The following is a 21,921-nucleotide window of genomic DNA, read 5'->3' on the forward strand; positions in this document are numbered from 1 at the left end:
TTTTATTAGAGCCGGAGTCCACACCTAATAATTTTTTCTCTTGAAGGTCCTATAAATAAATCAAGATTTTAATGAAGGGCGGTTATCTAATTTTTGATTTTCCATTTTTCCATTTCTACTGGAAATAGGAGTCGAGAAGATAAGAGTTTAAAGGATTCGAGTCCGCGGCCAGAAGTTCCCACGGCCTGTTGTAATGGCTCAGGCTCTCGTTGCTTCCTCTTCCTCCTCCTTCCTCCTAAGTCTCTCTCTCTCTCTCTCTCTCTCTCTCTCTCTCTCTCTCTCTCTCTCTCTCTCTCTCTTTCTCTTCTCTATGTATTCTTCATTTCTTACATAATAGGTTAAGCTGATTTGGTTTTTGGATACAGATGCTTCAGCTGCCAAAACCGCCAGGCCTCAGGTTTCTGCTTGTTTTCTTCCGCGTTCTAGAGTCTCACAGATCGCCTCTTCCTTCAAAAGCGGCTCTCCTCTTGGTAAGTTTGTTTTACTTTCTTTGAACTACACCCCCAAACCTAGCCACATGTGATGACTTCATAATCAGCTAAAATGTTCTGAACTGGGTCCTTACTGAAATTTGAATTTTTTTACAGAATTATGTTCCATTCAACCATGCGTCTTTTTTATGGCTGTTGTATAAACTTACCTTTTCATGTTCACTCTTCTTTGTACTTTGTTATTTATTGACATTTAGTTTCTGTAGTTGTTAGGCTTGCTTCGATGAGAAATTTTGAATGCCGATCAGCGTGGGTTCCCATTAGGTGTGAGCAGGGAGCCAAAGAGAGTAGTGGATTAGATGTGTGGCTTGGTCGTCTTGCAATGGTTGGCTTTGCCACGGTAATCACTGTTGAGATTGTTACTGGGAAGGGGCTTCTCGAGGTATGAATATACCTGAAGTATTCTTTTTCCAATTTAAAATGGCAAATGCAGTACAGGAGATGTTATACCTAAGTATGAAATCGATTTGGTTTTATCATTACTGTTAGTTTTTGATGCAACAGCTCATATTTTCTATTATATTTCATTGTTTCCATTTTTTTGTGCCGATTTGGTTTGGTATTCTACCTATTATTTGCCTAATACCTTTATTTTATTTGGTAAAACTAGTTACATTGTTGTAAGTGTATGTTTTTGTTATTTTTGTTACGTTATTTTCCTAGCTTTTCGTTGGTAAGTCTTGCTAGTACGAAAACTTTTAGTGTCTATACTCTTTTATTCTGTATCTTTTTCTGTGAATTATGCAATAAGTTCTTTCATATTGAAAAATGTATGGTTGTTTGATTAAATCGTGAAAGTGGTCTTGGAGGATCTCAAAACTTTGCAAAATTACTAATAGAGAGTTAGAATTGTAATTGTTGAATGAGGAAAAACTAAATTTCAAATTGATAGTTTACATTCAAAGAAAAGGGGGACATTGCAAAAGATAAAAGAGTGAGGATGTTCAAATGAAAGTTCAACAAGTTTTCCATAAAATCCTCCTTTTCCCAAGGCACTAGCCACCTAAGGAGAGAATATGGAAATTTTCGCAATTTTTATTGTTCTGTATTCATATCTTCAATTTGAATTGTAATAGTACCAAGAGTTTTTTACGCATAATTAAGGTTATAAATAAGCCTCTATGTATCCATGATGATATAATTGAAATTTGATTGAAGATTTAGAATTCATTCTCAAAAAATTACTTGCAGTACTTCTTTCTCTCTCTCTTGAATTTTTCAGTAAAGGCTCCTAGAGCTCTCTTTTTCTTCTCCATTGGTACACCATCCAATGAATGACAAAACTCTTGGAGTCTTCAGGTACAATTTCCAAGGTGGTCAATGGCTCCCTATGATGCACAGACACGAACACGGGACACATCAATTATTGAAAATATATGATACGAATACGGGTTGGACATGGTATTATAGTTTTTATATTTTAAAAATAGTGTATAAAAATTAAATAAGTATAATTTTAAAAATAATTTGGAAATAATAAGTCATTTAACTAGAATTTGTGCTTAAAATATATAGTATTAGGATATCGAAAGTCGGGTGTCGATGTCGTTTATCAGTCACCGAGAGAGGAAATGAAAATACCTTCACTACCAAAGAGAAATGAAAATTAAATTATTTGATGAATGGGTATTAAGTGCAGACATTGATTTTGTGTTGTGGATAGGAAATAATAAATTTAGTTTAAATCCCGACATCCTGTCAAATACAAGAAATTATATTTTTAAAAAATTCATAAAATATTTAAGATACGTGTGTCGGACACGCATGTCCAATTTTTATTTAATATTTTTTTAATCAGACATATTTTCGGCTTGTCCGACACGTTTTAGAGGAGTGTCGGATGAGTATCATGTCGGATACGTGTCAGACATTGCATGCCTCTTTGAGGAAAAGTGGTGGTGCATCATAGATGGCTCCTTTCTCTTTAATTTCTCTCCCAGGTAGATTAGAAAATCAACCTATTTTCTCTCATTTTCTCCATATAAATGTTAACTTCTTGACTTAGCAATTTCCTATTGGTTCTCGAAGTTTTCCATGACCTAATTTTAATGAAGGCTTGGATATTGGCCACCAACTACACTAGATCACACCACAACCATCTGCTCTTTCTTTTAGTTACTGTGATGTTCTTTTGTCAAAAGTCATCCCTTTGGTGTTAGGGAATAGGTAAAACTCAATTTAAACACAGTTGAAAAAGAACATAAAAAATAAAGAAAAATCAACACATACAAACACAAGAATTTTACATAGGTTCACCCAATTGATAGCTATGCTTTTTTTGCCACTGCTGTAGATTTCACTATAGTTTGATTGTGGAGAAAACATAACCCTAATTTCTCAGATATAAACGTAAGATGTTTCTTTTTTTTAATAAAGAATTAGGATAGTCGAAATATAATAAAATTTTCGAAACACTCTGAATGAAATAACCATAAATTTTGGACGTGTTTTACCCCAAAGCCTTAAGAGGTAGGTGCCCTATTCCTTTTTCAACCCTATAGTGTTCTTATAACGAAATTTGACTCGTGACTAAGTTTGCCTGGTACATATTCTTCATAGAGATTAGATTAGTATCCACAACTTAAAATTAGATTTCCTTTCATTTGACCTTTCATTTGTAAGCATATTAGTTATATCTTTAAATACTATTCTTTCTTGTCTATAACGCAATAACAAACAATCAAAACTTTCTAAACATACTGTTTGTTATCTTCACTAATCTCTTTGTATTGATTATCACAGCAACTAAATTTACTTAATGTATTATTCTAACTTTTTGTAGTTTTTCACAGGCTTTGTCCCATTCTCTCTCCTTACATTGATTGTTATTTCCATTCTTTTTTCTTACGTTGGTCATTACTATGCCAAATGGACGGCTTTCTTCCTAATTAATTATTCATTTCTTCCCGTTGCTACCATTAGGTTTTCTTGCTTATACTTATTCTAATATCAATTCATATCTCTGTCAACTTAGTCAATTATATCCAATTTAACTTTTTTGTTTCTTAAGTACCTTTCAAAACTTTACTTTCCATATATCTTTGAAGTTCTCATGCCCCTATTGTACACTCCATTGAATAGTAGCTAAACTACTTTAATATCTAGAAACTTTGTTTGCTTTCAGTTTTTCAACATCAATTTCAACAGTATTAGGAAATGCTTTCATTATCTTTTCTTTAAGTTCTTTGGGGCATTTCCTGTGATTGAGGATATGACCGAGAACAGAGAAGAAGCTAGCAAGTTGGCCAATCCTTGGAACAAAAAACCGTATATCAAATTGAATTTCAATAGGGAGAATGTCGTTCTAACTGAGGATGGAAAGGCTGTAAAATTAATTGAATCCTCTGAAGTAATGAATGCTAAAAAGCTAGAATTTTCACTGGTTGCAAAGGTATTTGGTAGAGAAATACCTTCTCACTTAGTTGCTTGGGAGTTGTGACGACAATGGGCTTTTTTTGGTCAAATTCATTTTACAACCTTAGGAGTGGGATGGTATTTGTGTTCGTTCAAGACATTGGATGCTATGGAAGGAGTTCTGTCAGGTGGCCAATGGTTTGTAAATGGTCACATTGTGGGAATGGAGAGGTGGTCGATTGATTTTTCTCCAAACACAATGAAAGGATTAACATCACCTATATGGATCAGAATGCCCCAGCTGCCTCTACAATGTTGGGATGAAAACAATGTGACTATGATTGCTTCTAGGGCGGGTGTTCCATTGATGTTGGATGGGAACATGTTTCAATGGGGTAGGAAGGAGTTTGCAAGGGTTTGTGTTCGTGTGGAACCAGACAAACCTCTCCCCATGGGTGTATGGGTGGAAGGGATGGCCGGAAGGTTTTATCAGAAGATTGAATATGAGAGAATATCATCTTTTTGTTATGAATGTGGTATGATTGGCCATGATAAAAGTTATTGTAAAAAACAATGTGGAGGCTACAAACAATCAAGTTAAAGGCAGCCAATATAAGATTGCACAAGAGATGGAGGTCAAAGACACTTATAGACCTTGGGTCCATTTTAATTACAAAAGAAACAGGAGATTCAACAAATCAGTGAATAATGTGAGGCCGGTGCAGAAGAAATTAGATGTGAAATACCTTAGCAAAGCAGGAGCTGCTCAAACTGAACAACCTGATTTGGTAAGCAAAGATAAGGAGGCTGCTGTAAACAATAGAGCAGAGAAGATCATTGAAGACTGTTTGTTGGTAGAAGAAGGTGAGATTATATCGGATGGAGAATTCTGCAATGAAAATTCTGCAAAAATGTTGGAATGCAACAACAAGTCTGATAGTTTGGTGGAAGAATTTTGTGATGCCAAGGTATTAAAATCTACTCCAACTTCTTCTACTATGAGTATGGCCAATAAATTTCAAATGTTAAGTGAGAATGTGGAGGAGGAACTATGTCTTCTGGCAGCTAATAAGAAATCTGGAAAGGAAATTAAAAATATTGTAGTAATGAATCTATGGTGGAAAGCTGTAAGATGTTGGAAAATGGAAGCACAGGAGTGATTGAGAAAAAAGAGAGGTGGTAATAATGAAGGAGCTAAAGTTAAACTTGCCAAAGAATTGAGATCGCTTAGGCCGGTTAAAAGTTTACCTCGTGTCAGGACATTGGATGAAAATGGAAAATCAAGAGCTGGGGCTATCCCCCCTTGGTTGATTAATGAATACTATTGCATTCTGGAATTGTAGAGGGGCTAAGAAGGAGGCCTCTCTCTACTTGAAGGAGTTTGTAAGAGATTATAATGTGTTTTTTGTTAGTTTGGTAGAGACTAAGATCTCTTCCTTAGATAAAATGGCTTTTCAAAGAATGATTGGAATGGATTGGGATTTCTTCCTTCTTCCTTCAACTGGACTGTCAGGTGGCATAATGGTGATGTTGAGGTTGGATCTTGCTTCCTTCTCAGTTTTAAAGTCTTCTGAGCAATGTGTAGTTGGAGATTTGGAGGTGTTCAACAAGGGGACCTGGATGATTTCCGCCATTTATGGTAGCAAGGAGGTAGGAAAAAGAAGGGGGCCTGCCTTCATGAAGTAACTCATAGAAAAGTACCTTTGGTGATTGGAGGAGATTTTAACTGTATTTTGGCTCAAGAAGATAAAAGAGGTGGAAGGAAATTTTTCTTTTCTCAAAGCTCCAATGACTTGATTAATTTCATGAATTTCAATGATTTTCATGAAATTGGGGTGGTTGGACCAAGGTTCACTTGGTGTTATAACAAAAGTGGGGGAGGAAGGATCTTGGAAAGATTGGATAGGTGTTTGTTGAATTCATATGCTTTGGAGAAGATTCAGGGGGCAGTTGAAAGGCACAATTAGAGTGGCATCTGATCATTGCCCTGTTATTTTAAAAGTTTTTGATTCTACCAATAGGAAGAAGAATCTTTTAAAATTTGAAGATGTGTCGGTGTCTTTTCATGCTTCTTCAAGTATTATCTCCAAAGTTTGGAGAAAGTCTTTTGTTGGAGATGAAATGCAAATTTTAAACAAAAAATGCAAAAGAACTTTGAAAGAATTGTTCTTTTGGAGCAAAGCTTAAATGAAGGACTTCTTATCTCTTAAAGAAGGCTTGAAAAAGAGGTGTTGCATTTACAAGAAGAGGAGGCTATGGAAGGAGGATTAAGTGAAGAAAAGTTGAAAATGTTGAGAAATAAAGTGAATGATCTTAATGTCCACCTTGCAAGGTTGAATACTTGGTGGAGGCAAAGGGCTAAGGTGAAATGGATGGAATAAGGGGATTCTAACTCTAAATACTTTCATGCCTTTGCAAATGCAAGAAGGAATAGTAACTGGATTAATTGTGTAAAGGGGGCGGATGGAGACATGGTGGAGGATCCGGAGGAGATTGAAGAGATTTTTGTAAATTACTTCAAAACAAAATGGAGAGAAAGGGATTGTTCATTACTAAATTGGCCGGCTCCTTGGAATGTATTGGATAAAGATGATAAAACAAGGTTGGAGGCAGACTTTACTTGTTCGGAAATCCTGAATGTTATCAGGAACTTGGGTAAGAACAAAGCTCCAGGTTATGATGCATAACCTATTCCTTCTTCAAATCCTATTGGAATATTGTTGGTGAAGATGTATGCAAAGCTATCAATAAGTTCCTCTCTTCGGGTAAGTTGTGTGATGAATGGAAAGAGACATTGATTGTGTTGATCCCTAAGGTTAAAGATCCTATTTCTCTTTCAGGATACAGACCTATAAGCCTATGCAATTCTATTTAAAAGATTGCAGCTAAAGTCTTATTAAATAGATTGCTTTTGGTGATTCATAAAGTGATATCGGAGGAACAAGTTGCTTTTGTGAAGGGTAGATCAATTTTGGATCACATACTCTTGGCTCAAGAGGTTTGCAATAAAATTAGGTGTTCTAAAGCTAAGAATGGTTTTTTTGGCAATCAAAATTAATATGGAACAAGCATACGATAGTATGTGTTGGGGTACCTTGAGGCAAATGTTAAAGATGTTGGGTTTTCCATCTAGATTTTCAGATTTAATGTTGGAGTGTGTGAAGGATCCATTGTTCTCTATCATGATTAATGGAAACAACTCAAGGTGGATTAAGGGATGTTGTGGATTTCGGCAAGGATGCCCTCCTTCTCCCTTATTATTCGTTCTATGCTCTCAATTATTGTCTAACTCTTACTTGAATAAAGGCTTGGAGATTGGCCTTAAACTATCACAAAATGCAAAGAAAGTTTCACATCTCTTGTATGCAGATGATATTCTACTCTTCTCTGATGCAAAGTTAAAGAACATCAAATTGGTGAAGAAATTGATTCAAGACTATTGCATGTGGACCGATCAAAAGGTAAATCTTCAAAAATCTTCTATGCTTATGGGGAAGAATATAGGGAGAAGAAGAAGAAGCAAATTTCTAAATTGTTAAATATAAAAGTGGCTGAGGATATGGACTATTTGGGTATTAAACTTGCTTTAAGAAGATTGAAGAAATCTGATTTTCAAATTCTCTTGGATAAGGCTTCAAACAAACTCAATATTTGGGGAAATAGATTTATCTCATTGGCAGGAAGAATTACATTGATAAAGACTATTTTTCTAACTCTCCCTTTATTTATTTCTTCTCATTCATTGGTTCCTTTGAGTATTTTGAAAGAATTTGACAAGGCATGTAAGAACTATATTTGGAATAAACATGATGGTTCTCATGGTCTTCATTTTGTGGCGTGGGATATCTTATGCAAACCGAAGGATTATGGTGGCTTGGGTCTGTTTTCAGCCGTATCTAGAGTGGGTCCATTAAGAGCTAGATTTGCTTGGAAGCTGCTTGAAAACCCAAACTCCTTGCTTAATAGGAACATTATAGATAAATATGGAAAATGCTGGTGGAATAATGATGGGAAGAGGAGTTCTTCAGCCACATGGAAGATCTTGATGGATGGATGGAATTCTCTCAAAGGAATCTTAAGGTGGAGTATAGCTTCAGGCTCGATGATTGATATTCAAAAGGATATATGGATTCTTGATAGAAGTTTAGAGAGATGGCCAATGTTTGCATGCAATAGGGAGGAAGAGATTGTAACTCTAATTCTCTTATAGTTAATAGAGCTTGGGATTTCCTAAGCTTCTCCAAATGTTTGGAGAAGAACTTGTAAATCTGGTTACCAATGTTGAAATACATCAAAGCTGGGAGGAAGATAGATTGGAACTCAAGTATAAGTTATCTGGTAAATCCATTTCAGCTTTATGCTTAGGAGCTCGGTATACAGAGATTGTGCAAGAAGAGACGGACTATTGGTTTTTTAAGCTGAAGCTTAATCCACGAGTTGAATTGTTTATTTGGAGGCTATGTATGAATGCAATTCCAACTGTAGATTTACTGTTTTTTAGAAGGCTTGCTGATTCAAACCTTTGCCCAAGAGGTTGTTTTGAGGTGGAGAATATTGACCATTTTACACTACATGTCCGAAATTGCTGCAGGTTATAAAGTTACTGAACTCATGGGGATTCTATGTTCCAGCTTTTAGCTCATTCTCGGATTGTATGAAGTTAAAATCTTATTCGGTAAAGAACCCTTTCTTGCCAAAAATGTACTTTACATTGCTTTTTTATTCATGGATTAATAGAAATAGAGTAAAGCATGTTGATATGGAAGAAAACAATGTTGTTATTGCTTCTAGAATCATAAGTTTTATGGCTACTTTACATAAAGACAAGATCATATTGGGCAACTGGGGTACTAATCAATCTTCAAGGCTATCTAAATTTTGGCACCCCCTCTACCCAATTGGCTGAAAATTAATATAGATGGATCCCTATGCAAGTCGAATAAAACTGGAATTGGGGGAGTAGTAAGAGATTGCAAAGGCAGGTTTTTAATGGTATTTGGATGTGGATATGTTCATTGAGATAGTGCACAGTTGGAGCTCTTGACATTTAAATCTTTGAGAAGTTTTATCCAAAGTTGGATGCTGGAGGCTAATGGCATTGTTATAGAGGGAGATAATCTAAATGTCATCAACTTTCTCCACAAGTTGTATAGCATACCGGAGAAGAGGATGAGAGATCAAATAAATGAAGACCTATTCATGAAGAATTTCAGCAATGTTTTTTTTAATTTTGTTAATAGACAATGTAATAAGTTAGCAAATTATTGTGCTAACTTAGCTTGTGAGTATGATTTCTTTTGGGATGTAATTAGTGAGAATAATATTCCTCCTTTTGTTTTTTGTTAAAGGAGGAATGTAATAGATTGCCTTTGATTGTGTAGTTTGTATCTAGGCTTCTTTCTTAATGCAATTTGGCATTTCTTCTCAAAAAAAAAAAAAAAAAAAAAAAAAAAATTCTTTGGGGCACTTAAGCTCTTCTATGTACACCATCCAACTTAAATCAAATGAGCAACAGCTCATATCCAACTTGAATAAAGAGGAAATTACCAAGATGCTAATTATATTTTACCATGCCATGGTTAAAATGCACCATCAATTGTTAGACCGGTCCAGCCGGTCCACACGGGACTGGCCCAGCGCAACAGAGACGGAACTTCTCCGCCTCTTACGCATGCTGAGGGAGCCACCAAAGCTAACAGAGCATTTTAGGAAGGATTTTTGAGGGATTTGGGAGGGAAATTTGAATGTTGGGTCTATTTAGGGATTTTCTCTTAATTTGTATACATTAAATACTTTATTTTCCTAGGGTTAGGGCATCTTGAATTTGGCTGAAATTTTAGATATCTTAGATTTAGGTTTTCATTTGGACTCTAGCGGCGTCTAGAGATTTGGGTGAGATCGATCCTCCTCTCGAATTGAGAATCAACTGAATCTTGCTATTTCTCATTTCTATTTCATCAAATAATACAAAATGTCTACTGTTTCTCCGGTTTTGTGTGGATTTTTGTGGACAATTCTCACTGTTTTCCAAAGATTAATAGGAACTACTTGAGAACTACAAGTGTTTCCTATCAAATTGGTATTAGAGCATGATTCGGGTACTTATGGCGGGAAGAAAGGTATAAATGTTGGAAGGGGAGATTAGACAATTGAAATCTGTTTTTTTAAAGATTTCAGGTTTTGAAAAGCTATTTTTAGCCATTCATGAGAAGATCAATGAGAAATTTGTCATCATGGAGGAGATGATAATGAAGATTCTTGAGGGCCAAACCAAATCGACAACATCGGGGGTGAGAGCATCATTGACTAGACAAGAAAATGGGAGAAACCCTAACATAAGGATAATGAGGGAGAATAAGGAGGTGAAAATTTTTGGGGAAGAAGAGGAGATGGTATCTTTGGAATCACTTTCAAGGAGGGGAAATGATGGACTAAGATTTTTGGTGGAACTATAGAGTTTGGAAGAAAAAGAAGATGAGGAGAAGATAGAAGCACCAAACATAGTTCAACCACTCTTACAGGAATATCGAGAAGTGTTCTTGCTAGTTCATGAGTTGCTTGCTCCGCGGGAACACAAGCATGCTATTTTTTGGAAGGATGGAGTCTCACATATCAGTGTTAGTCTATACCATTCTCCCCATCTCCAAGAGGGTGAGATGGATAGATTGATCAAGGAGATGCTGGAGGTAGGAATCACTCGATCTAGTGACAGTCCATTTTTCAGTCTAGTGCTATTAGTCCAGTTCTTCAACAATAGTTTCCTTCATTCCACCTTGAGGACAATGTGACACTTTGGGAGGGGATTATTATTAGACCGGTCTAGCCGGTCCCAACATTTTAAAAGGAGAAATCGGGAATCGAGGCGTTTTGGCTAAGCGAGGCGAGGCGTAAGCCTAAAAAATTATAAAAAAAAGCAATTTAAAATTATGAATAATGATAAAATTGTCAAAAAATAACAAAATATTACGTCAATTGTGAATTTAATGATTTGTTCTAAGATAACATTCGTATATTACTGGAAAAAAAGATTTAAAATAAACTCACTTAAAAATAAAACATCCCTTTAGGATCAAGACCCAATGTAGGCTCATCATCACTTTGATTTTCTTTAGAAGAATCTTCATAATTAATGTCAAAGTCATCCTCAAACTCTTCTTCATCTATAATATTTTTTCCTTTATCCCCTATATCAGTTAATATTTCGTTAGCTCTATAATGAAACAATAATAACATAAAAAATAATTCATTATATTTGATAATACCTTTGAATTTTTTCGATGCTCCAATCTTACTTTATTTCTTTCTTTTATATACTTGGGTAGTTGCTTCATTGTCTTCATTGACATGAGTTTCTCCTTATGCTTCAACTTTAGGAATATCAACATTCTTAGGAGTAACCCATGTTTTGTAGCATGTTTGTGCTGCTCTAAATCCAAACATTCCCTTCTTCAAATGAAAATCCTCAAGTTGATCATTTACTTTAAGGTAGTTTTCTTCAGAAATGAGTTTGTCCATACATGCATACAAACCAGTTTTTACCTTTTTATCAACATGAAAGTCTTTATCATAATGAAATTGAGGGTTTAAATAGTATGCAGCAGCATGTAAGTGTTGGTGTAATTGACGATCCCTCTTTTTCATCTATAATATCCCATATTTCTTTGTAGGCACTTTCTTGACCTTCCAAATCTTTTGCAATATCTTCTTTAGCCCTATTCATTGCTTCATAAATAAATCTCATAGCCGGGGCCCTCTCACCATCAACCATTCTAAGCACCTTAACTAATGGTGTTGTTGTCTTCAAAGCATAATTTGTACTGCGCCAAAATGAATCATCTTTCATAACAATTTTTTTTTACCTATTTTCCTTCTTGTTTTTTTGCCCATGAACTTTTATCCCATTCTTCAGAAGCAAACATAGCTTCCAAAGGTTGCCTTAACTCCTTGAATCTCTGCAATGTTAAATATGCAGTAGCAAATCTCGTAACAGCAGGTCTAATAGTTTCCTTGTCAGTGAATTTTCTCATCAAATTGAGTACCAAAGAATGATTGTATATGAACTTACTAACGAATTTGGCTTTCAATAAGGCTGATTTATGCTGAGGCAACTGTCCCAACCTCTCAAGCATTAAATCAATGCAATGTGCAGCACAAGGAGTCCAGTAAAGGTGAGGCCTCTTCTCCATTAACATTCTCCCTGCAGCTTTATATGCACTTGCATTATCAGTAATAACTTGTACTACTAAAGCATCACCCACTTCCTCAACAACTTCATCCAACATTTCAAACAATAATTGTACATCCTTTACAAAACTTGAAGCATCCACTGATTTTAGAAAAATTGTTCCATATGGATTGTTGACCAAAAATTAATAATACTTCTATGTCAAATATCTGACCAACCATCTGACATTATTGTGACTCCTGTCTCAATCCAAGTCTTCTTAACATCATCCACCATTTTTGAAGTTGTCTTGACCTTCTCATTCAGCATCCAAGTTCTCAGTTCATACATGCTGGGAAGTTGTAGTCCTCTTCCATAGCTTCCAACAGTCGTAACATATTAATCCATGAAGGACTCCTAACAACATTAAATGGAATCCCATTTTCATAGATGAATCTGGCGATATCCAAACAAACCCTATTCCTTAGTTCTTTTGTATCAGTAGGAGGCTGAAGATCCTGAGTGTTTATGCTATCCTCGTCATCAATATTTATCATAAATCTATCCATAGGACCTCGAGTGCCTCTGTTAGAAGAAACTAGATGGCTTCCACTACTGGAACCTTCATACTGTGATCCATAATAAGAAGAGTTTCCTATCATCTCTTTCATATTTCTTTGTGTAACCTCCTTTGTGGTGGAAAACTTCTTTAAATAATATGTACATTTTTTTTTCACCTCATCAGGTACTTTTGCACATGGTCCCACATTGACATGAGTACAGGCTAGATGATCCTTCAACCTCTTAACGCTACGAGTTATGCGTTTCTCACAGAAATTACATTTCATGTAAACATATCCCTTCTTTGCACCTTCGCCAGACACTTCAACTTGAGTTTCATATTTCCATGCAGGATCTTTCCTTCTTGTACTACTAGTCATGCTAATAATAGGATAGATTTTAACAATTATTTGTACTATCAATAATAAAACAACATGAATACAAAAATGTACCAGTCTGCTGGGGGTCCAAGGGGGCGTTGCCCCTTGGCGGGGTTCGACCTGCCCGGTTAGGTCGCGGGGTCAAGGGGCAGCGCGCCCCTGTGGGGGTTTCCAGGGGCAGCACCCCCGGAACAAAATTTTATTATAAGAGTAATTTTGAAATTCTGCTTGTTGTATATGCTCAGTACCAAGCATGTACCGCTCAGTACCGAGCATGTACCGCTCAATACCGAGCATATACTACTCGGTACCGAGTGTGTACCTAGTGGTACCGAGCATGTACCTCTCAATGCCGAGCATATACTTGCTCGGTACCAAGGGGTGCTGGCTCGGTACTGAGGGGTGCTGGCTCGGTACTGAGGGGTGTTGGCTCCGTACCGAGTATGTACCTAGCAGTACCGAGCTTGTACCTGCTCGGTACCGAGCTTGTACCTGCTCGGTACCGAGCATGTACTGAGCGGAATAATGAAAGAAAGCTGAATCAGGAGTTATTCAAGCTTTCGTTACTGCACCTCAAAGTCAAGGCTACAACACTGCTCGCCTGCTCTTCCGACCTAATCGAGGCCTGAACGTTTCCTGCACTCACAACTTCGGCTTCGTTTCCTGCTTTCGAAACCGTTATTGCTTTTGGATTCGTTTCCTGCGTAGTCTCTTTCTGACTTCGTCTCTTGCACTCACGGCTTCGTCTCTTTCCCTCACGGCTTCGCCTCTAGTTCGTCTTTCAATTCTCACAGGAAGCCTTAATCCTATACGCGAATACACAAACACGAATCGGCTGCGTCGTATTTACATATATACCGAAGAAAAAATTTCTAGCCGGTGCCTCGTACTGCCTCGAGGCGTTACGCTCTAATGCGTATGCCTTGTGCGAAAAACTCGTAGGCTTCGCTGGATGGTTCGAGGCGTAAGCCCTGATACACATGACTTCCGCCTCGACTTGAGGCGCGACTCAATGCGGACGTCTCGTCCGCTTTTTTAATGGTTGGCCGGTCCACATGGGACCGACCCAACGCAACAGAGACTGCCTCTTGCGCATGCCGCGTGAGCCGCCAAAGACAACGAAGCATTTTAGGAAAGTTTTTTGAGGGATTTGCGAGGGAAATTTGAATGTAGGGACTCTTTAGGGATTTCCTTTTGATTTGTATGCATTAAATACTTTGTTTTCCTAGGGTTAGGGCATCTTGAATTTGATTGAAATTTGAGATATCGTAGATTTACGTTTTCATTTGGGCTCTAGCGGCGCCTAGAGATTTGGGAGAGATCGATCCTCCTCTCGAATTGAGGATCAACTATATCTTGCTATTTCCCGTTTATATTCCATCAAATAATACAAAATATCTACTGTTTTTTCATGTTTTTGTTTGGATTTTTGTGGAGAATTCTCATTTTTTTTAGGTTCTTTGGCTAACAAATACATAACACCCGTTACACCCCTTCAACGGGTGCTCACCAATTCTGTTCTCTATAGAAAAAAATCTTGAAGAAACTTAGTTTCTTTGATTTTTATTCTTTTCTTGTTCTCTCTCTATTTCTTCCATTTATGTTCGGTTACAATAAAAGAAAGCAATCTATGATTACAAATTAAGTTCATCTTTAATAATTTTACAGTTGAATTCGATTAAATTCTCATGAAATTCTTTGTTTTGTTAAACAAGCATTGTGGATGCTAATTAAGGCTTAAAAACATCTATACATTCAAAAAAGCAGCTTAGAAATAAATAAAACCAATGGTTAACAAATAACAAGTAAAGAACTTCTTATAATTTTAAAACCATTTGCTGAAGCTATTTAAAAAATCGGAGCAGCCGCATCATCATTGTCATTAGCCTTATTTCAAAAAATTTGTCCCAGCTCTATGAATGCTCCTCATAAAGGTGTAATAAGACTTATTACAACAGGTAAGCAACTAACGATATTAACTTGTAGATTATGTCTGCCTTTCGTATAATATGCAAAATAAAATTCAATTTATTTATTTACTACGGAATAAATGATTGAATTGAATTTGATACGAGAAAAAAAAAAGCTTATGCTTTCTTTCCATTGCATTTATCGAATACAAAAGGGAAAATTTTTAAACTAAGCACAATTAATACTTATATTAAGCGTTTAAGTATTTTTTTTAAAAAATTAAAACTAGGCAAAGTCGTCAATTTAAATGACGATTTATGCTGACTAGGCATAGCTGAGTTAGCTAGTCGTTACCAGCAGAGAAAATTAGGTTTAACATAAGTCGTCGTCGACTTATGTATGTCATGAATATTTAAAAAAAAAATGTAAGAAATTATTATTTGGTGCCATTGGATACTGAAGTAGCTGTGATAGATATGATTGTAGACATGTGACTTGAGCTGTAAAGATGTGTTGTTCCATTAGTTTGTCTTGTCAGCGTCATTTTTATTATTTTTTTCATTATATTCATGACTTCTTTGTCAGTTATATATATATTTTTTAAATTTGAGCTCTCTTATTCTACAATATTTTATTTCAGTATAAATATGTAGTGCAAGGTTTTCCCCAGCCTTAAAGGTAGCTTGAAAATATTTCTGCAACTTCTTATATAGCACTTCATAATGTATACACGAGTTATGAATTTAATTCGGATAACTCCCACAAAGCAGATGATTCAAGAGGGTAATATTCGTTTGAAAGAGAGTTTGGAGCTACCTATTAATGAAATCCTTGAAGTGAAGGCCAAAGCTAATGAATATTTTCGGTGTTGTATGCATTTTTAGAGCGAAGATGAAGATTATACATTGTGGCATGTGATAATGATGTTATGAAATTAAGATGTATAGGACAGACAATGATCTTAGAGATGTGAGATGGAGATATCTACAACAGAGGTTCGAGAATAATAATCAACATTAGATTCCGTTGCAATCCCTCAAGGGCCAGATTCGTGAGATTGGACGCGACAAAGAAGGTTGTGTTGAGCAAATCGTTCAAAGATCAATGGTCGATGTAGATCACTGTATTCTTTATCACACATGGCGTCGCAGAGACGATTAATTCTGATTAGAGTCCTATAAGAAGCTAATAGGAGTTGTTGTTTCCGGAGATAAGAAGTTTTTGAATGCAACAGACTGACTGTTTGTTCATCAGGAGTTTGATAACAACTTCAAATGTTGTCCAATTTAGACATAACTCCAAGTCAAATGTTGTCGAATTTAGACACAACTCCAAGCTCGCCTCTATATGATAATATGAAATGTCTAACTCATTGTATTTGTTATGAAGTTTTTAGGTTTATTTTATCTACTACTGTTAAACCCGTTTGTTATTGTTATTACTATTTACTTTTAATATGTATTGTAAAAGTTCTCAAATGGAGTTTCGTATCCCCATTTGTATGGTATTGTCACTAAGTTCATTTTATGTTGTATTGAATTTAAAATAAGATTTTCTCAATAAAATTTAAAATAAAATGTCCACTACATAATAGAATTATAATGAAATACGTGATTCATGATAGTGGTAATATCATCTAAAGCAAACATCAAGAAAACCTAAAAGCATCAGGAGCTGACATCATCAAAAACTAACATCATATATAGTACAAACATATGCTCAACTAACATCTCCTACGTGGCCTCTGGGGCAATGCATCACTATCGGGAGTGTAATGCTGCGGTGGTCGGAGAGGCCTTTCACATAACACATGTTGTTCCTCCACAACAATGTTAGGCTGGGGTTCGTCAGGTGTCTCAATGGTGCTTGGTACAAAATTTGGGTTAAGGTATGCATGAAGATCCTATGGCATCTGGTAACTAAGGATGTCATCAAAGGGCCCCTAATCAGGATACGAAGACGAGCCAACAAATCCATTAGAAGGCTGTGGAGGATCCTGGCTCATGTTGAATGGTGTATCATATCTAGTTGTATCATCAAAATATCCTTGATCCTCAGTATACATTTGCTGACGCAAGCCAAGGCAAAGCTCTACCACTATATTTATGTTCCGTTGCTTCTACGTATCCTTAGTGCCGTTGAAGTGACGTTACAAATTGTGCTCAGTACCAATAAATAAGTCCCTCTGCAATAACAACATAACTTATTCACTAATTTTGTAATAAATGGTCTATGAACTTGACGCTAGGTTTCATATTTTCATACCAGAAGGAGCTCTAAGGGAGCTCTAGGGTATGACGTGGTCGGAGGCTCAACAGGTGCCTTCAGCATGTACAGTGTTGCCCATGATTTGTATTACTATAGGTGCTGATGCACAACATTGTCACTGCCCTCACCAAGATGCTCCTCGGTAACTATGTATCCTCTCATGCTCTCCCATATAGAAATGTGGGTCTGGTGCTACAACATATAATTCATGTCTGACTTCCCACGACAATCAACTCTTTTAAAGCTGTGCTCCATAGGTAGGACATTAGTACTAGGGTATAACCTGAACTGTTGTAGAAGTCGATCGAGATCCACCATCTTCCAACTAATTACATGCACTCTTGCAATCCATGTATTTTCACCTGCCAGATATATGCGTGCAGCCTAAGCACGAATATCCTATGTAAGGCTCTCAAATGACCTGCTCATTCAAAATTTATGTTATTTGCTGAAAATAATAAAGCAAATACTTTAGTATTAAAATTCAAACAATACCCGGCTATCAAGTAGACCATCCAGCTCATCCCATTAACTAATAATGTCACCCATGGGCAATTCATGTAGTTGATCCTCATTCCACCTATTCCAAATAAATTTCAAATTATTGAAAATAATATGCATGTCATATTACAAGTAAAAAATACTTAACTTCATACCTGCACTCAACACTTATACCATCAAGCTGTACTTAAAAGGGCACACAAAGTGCTGGTCGACCAACATGTAGGTGCTCCCAAGCTCAAATACGTAACAAGTGTATGCACCTAGTTATACTGGCCTTACTAGGCCTTGTTGCTTCGCTCAACTCTCTATACAAGTGGGCAAAAGCCGTTATCTCAAGAGAGTATGTACCGAATACTATCAAATTCTCTATAATAGTCAAATATTGTAATTGTGTCTCTTAACCTGATGTATCTTGAATTAGATGCAGTCCATGATAAATAAGATGTACGCTTGAATATGCCTCCAAAAATCTATCTCGTTCAAGTCTAAGTATGAGTTACGCCAAAAAGTCCTACTCAACCACCTGAGCGGGATGCAAGCCTGTACCTATGACTGATCTATATGAAATTTGGATATGATGCGGTGGTCGAAAGGGTCACGGTAGACTACATCGGGCTGTGGATGACTGCCTAATAGGTCATCACAGCAATCTGACCAACTCAACCAATGTCTCCCTAGTCCAACTATTGTGTGACCCACCAAAGCTGGTCCATCTATAAGCACACCCAAAATCATAGCCACATCCTTTAAAGTGATGTTCATCTTGCCAACTGTAAGATGAAAATTGTTTGTCTGTGGTGACCATCTATCCACTAAAGCTGTCAAGAGATGGTGGACCATCCTTAAGTATCTCATCTGGTTAACACAATCTAAGCAAATCGTTCTTAATGCATCTATAAATCTTGGACATTGATCGACTAGTCGTGGACCATCAGAAGATATGATGCCGCTTCTAGAAATGTTCCCTACAAAGAGATTAGTTTAGTAACAATTAATTATAATGCTTATTTTTAGGATAATCTTAAAGAGCATAATAAAAAGATACGTACTCCATCAGGATGTGCAGCCCTGTGTACCATGCAAAAGAAATAATGCTCGGGTGAAGCTGAGCTGGGGATCCTGCATTGCTGGTAGCCTCAATTGATGGCTCGCCAATGAGCCATTTTTTCTTATGCTTGCGTTCTTCCGATGTTATTCAACCTGTCAAATTTAAGAGATAAAGGAATTTGCATTTAGCAATGATAGTGAATAATATTTCATTACCTTAAACTAACATTAATAGTGAAAGTAGTTCTAAAAATTATTAACAACAAAATTAAATGAATTTTGACGAGCATTTAAAGATATTTGTAAATTCACATAATGAAAATCACTATCAAGTTTAGGTGAGTTATTCAACTACAATACATGATCTTTAAAACTTATATTGCTAATAATGGTTTCCCACAACTGCACATACATCTTCTATCAATTAAGTCGACATGATATTATCTGGAGGACATATCGAGTACTTGGAATTCATACATGTTAAGATGAATTGGTTCTAGCAATCTTTTATACCTTTTCCTCAACCCTTTTAACTGATGTAAAAATACGTTGGGAAAATAAGTTATTATTTTGCTGTTCATCAGTTGTAATGAACTTCAAACTCCGTATGAATGTTGCAACTACATTATAATATATTACAGTAATCAAGGCTTGAATTGGCAAACCTCGAGCTCTTTTCAATACACCATTAAAAACCTCAGCTTTATTTGCTGTCATAACACCTTATTTAAAGCCACCATCATGTGCCAAAGACCACCAGGTCACATTTCGTTCCACCAACCATTGATGGTTATCAACATTGATATTCTTGATATCTGTCATGCATCTATCATAAACGTGTAGGTCGTCTGTATTGACAGATGTATATATTTTTTGGCACAGAAATTCAACGTTACCTAACCCCATTTATTGTATTGCTTTATTAAAATTTTCATGTAGATGCCTTAAGTAGTGCTGGTGTGTTACATTAGAAAAAATTTCCCTACATCCTTGGACTAAACCGACATACGTGTCGGATACGGCACAGAGATTTTTCCTATTTATAACTATTGGGAGGAGCTCATGTAGTTGCCTGAGGAATCAAATCCATGACTCAGTACACTCTGACTCCATTATAATGAAGACAAATGAAAATAACCCATTATTAACATCCAACATGACTGCAATTAATAATATTCATTAGTATTTATCAAGCAGGATTGTGTCATCAAGACTAAGAATAAGTTCATAGTACGTCCACACGCTTACAGAAGGATCGAATGCCTAAAAAAGTTTTTGAAATCTATTCGTCTCAATGCATTGAATTCTTTATACAGTTTGTGGCATACCAGAGGTAATGACATCCATGAACAAATTCAGAGTCCGACACGACTCCCAACTATAAAAAACAGCCTTAATAGCCTTCCGCTGAGCATCCCAAGCTTTCATGTATGAATATTTTATGTTGAACTTTGGTTCTATTCGACCAATTATTTCCCTCGGCTTTAAGTTCGTCTATTTTCTTATTGTGGGTAGTATATAGAAACTTATAAACTGCAAATTGTACTGATGGTGACCACTTTTGAGAATTGGAGTGACAGATGTATGTTAGTACTTTATAGATGAGATTTTTCATATACTACCTAAGCATTTAATTTGAGCTGAATGCAACCGCTATACGCAAGGAGATGCCGAGTAATCATGCTTTGCACATGCAGTCGTAAATTTCTTTTTATTTGATACGATGACAATGTATTGAGCATTATTTATGATTGACTATCCTTGTAATGCAAATTACAAATCAATCTTTCTTGTGAAGCACATTTCTTCAATTAAGTCTGTGAGAATTGAGAAGTCATCATCTACTATCACCTCATCAAGGACATACTCGAACTCAATTTTTTGATCCCATTGTTGTGTATTCCTATAGGTGTCGACATAGTTATTATTGGCCACCATTATGTCCTCAGTGCCTATTGATCTGGAGCAGTAATCTTGACAGAAAGGTGGTCAATAATATTTCGACAAACTAAGTTAATAGAAAGCTTCAAAGGATTGTACTTGAGGGCTCTAAGAATCCTTAACTTAAGCTATTCTAAATTGAATATATTTCTACTGGGTATACAGAACTAAAAATTACAATACCGACCATTAATATGTAAACAATTTTTCAAATTGTCAAAATAATTCTCTTAATACATTATAAATGTTAGCCGCTTAGTATGATATATAATTTCAAAATATACAGCATTCGACTAACTACAAAATATTTTCGATTCAAACTTCATTCCACTACTGGCAAAATATTTTGAAAACAAATAATGTTTCGCTAGTACAAATTGGTCATATCATACAAATGGTGCTCAGTACTACAATGAATTTAAATTGAATTTAGATTTACTGCTCCTAAAGAAATAAGAAAATGCATTACTACTTATTTGAGCGAAAGTAGATTTAATTTTAATGATTTTTTAATAACAATATTGCTTTAGAAGAAATAATACAAATTTTGAATTATTTTTTTCATTTAGCTTTTTCGGGGCATGAACTCCATCACATTACCCCAACATTTTTAAGGCAAAATTTTTAGAAGAAAATTGATAACATTACAAAAAAATTACTTTAAACAAAATTAGCTTTAAATAAATTATTGATAACATAATTATCCTAACCCTAAAATACTTCTATCATACATCACATACATAGAAGATTGCTTAATAAATTAATTAGAAAAAAAATAGAAGAACGCTTCCAACATCTTCTCCATGATAATAAAACAAAACAAAAAACATAAATTGCTCACAAAAAATATAATGTCATACTTCTTCCCTAACTACATCACAAAAACTAACAAAAAAAGCTTAAATTTTTTTTCATCTCCATTTTTCTCTTAAACTTAAACTCCACTAAATAAAATAAGTTCTTATAAACTAATAACTTAGTTAAGTAATCCTAGAAATCAAAACTTTGCTTACCTAAACACTCCAACCAGCAGGGAAGAGTAGATCGATGATGTAGGGCACGAGGAGAGGAAGCAAACAATTGGGTGAGGGAGATAACCTGAAGGGAAAGTGCCTTTTCTAAGCAAGGCCAAAGTCGGAAAAATTTTAAACTAAGTACAATTAGAAAACTTATTAAGAGCTTAAGCATGGTTTTTTTAAAAAATTAAAATTAGGCAAAGTTACCCGTTTAACCGGCAATTTACCCCTGACTGATGTAGTCAAACGCCTGGCGTGGCTCACTGATATGGCAGACCTAAGTC

General features: G+C 35.8%; 1 protein-coding gene across 3 annotated transcripts in view; it reads left to right on the plus strand.

Moving 5' to 3' along the window:
• The first annotated feature begins 79 nt into the window (after nt 1-79).
• Nucleotides 80-21,921, plus strand: part of LOC110112056 (stress enhanced protein 1, chloroplastic) — a 30,959-nt gene continuing 9,117 nt past the window's right edge. For 2 of the 3 annotated variants that reach the window (XR_003702539.1, XM_028699752.1), the window contains exons 1-4: nt 80-239; nt 366-470; nt 698-873; nt 8,437-8,520. Coding sequence is in view for 2 of the 3 variants with exons in the window: in XM_028699752.1 (XP_028555585.1) it covers nt 194-239; nt 366-470; nt 698-873; nt 8,437-8,520 (411 nt within the window). In the remaining variant the exon portion in view is untranslated. The remainder of the gene's footprint in view (nt 240-365; nt 471-697; nt 874-8,436; nt 8,521-21,921) is intronic. The other variant, XM_020844135.2, reaches the window with a different exon arrangement.

This window comes from Dendrobium catenatum, unplaced genomic scaffold (genome assembly GCF_001605985.2).
Source record: "Dendrobium catenatum unplaced genomic scaffold, ASM160598v2 fragScaff_scaffold_1384, whole genome shotgun sequence".
Taxonomy (NCBI): domain Eukaryota; kingdom Viridiplantae; phylum Streptophyta; class Magnoliopsida; order Asparagales; family Orchidaceae; genus Dendrobium; species Dendrobium catenatum.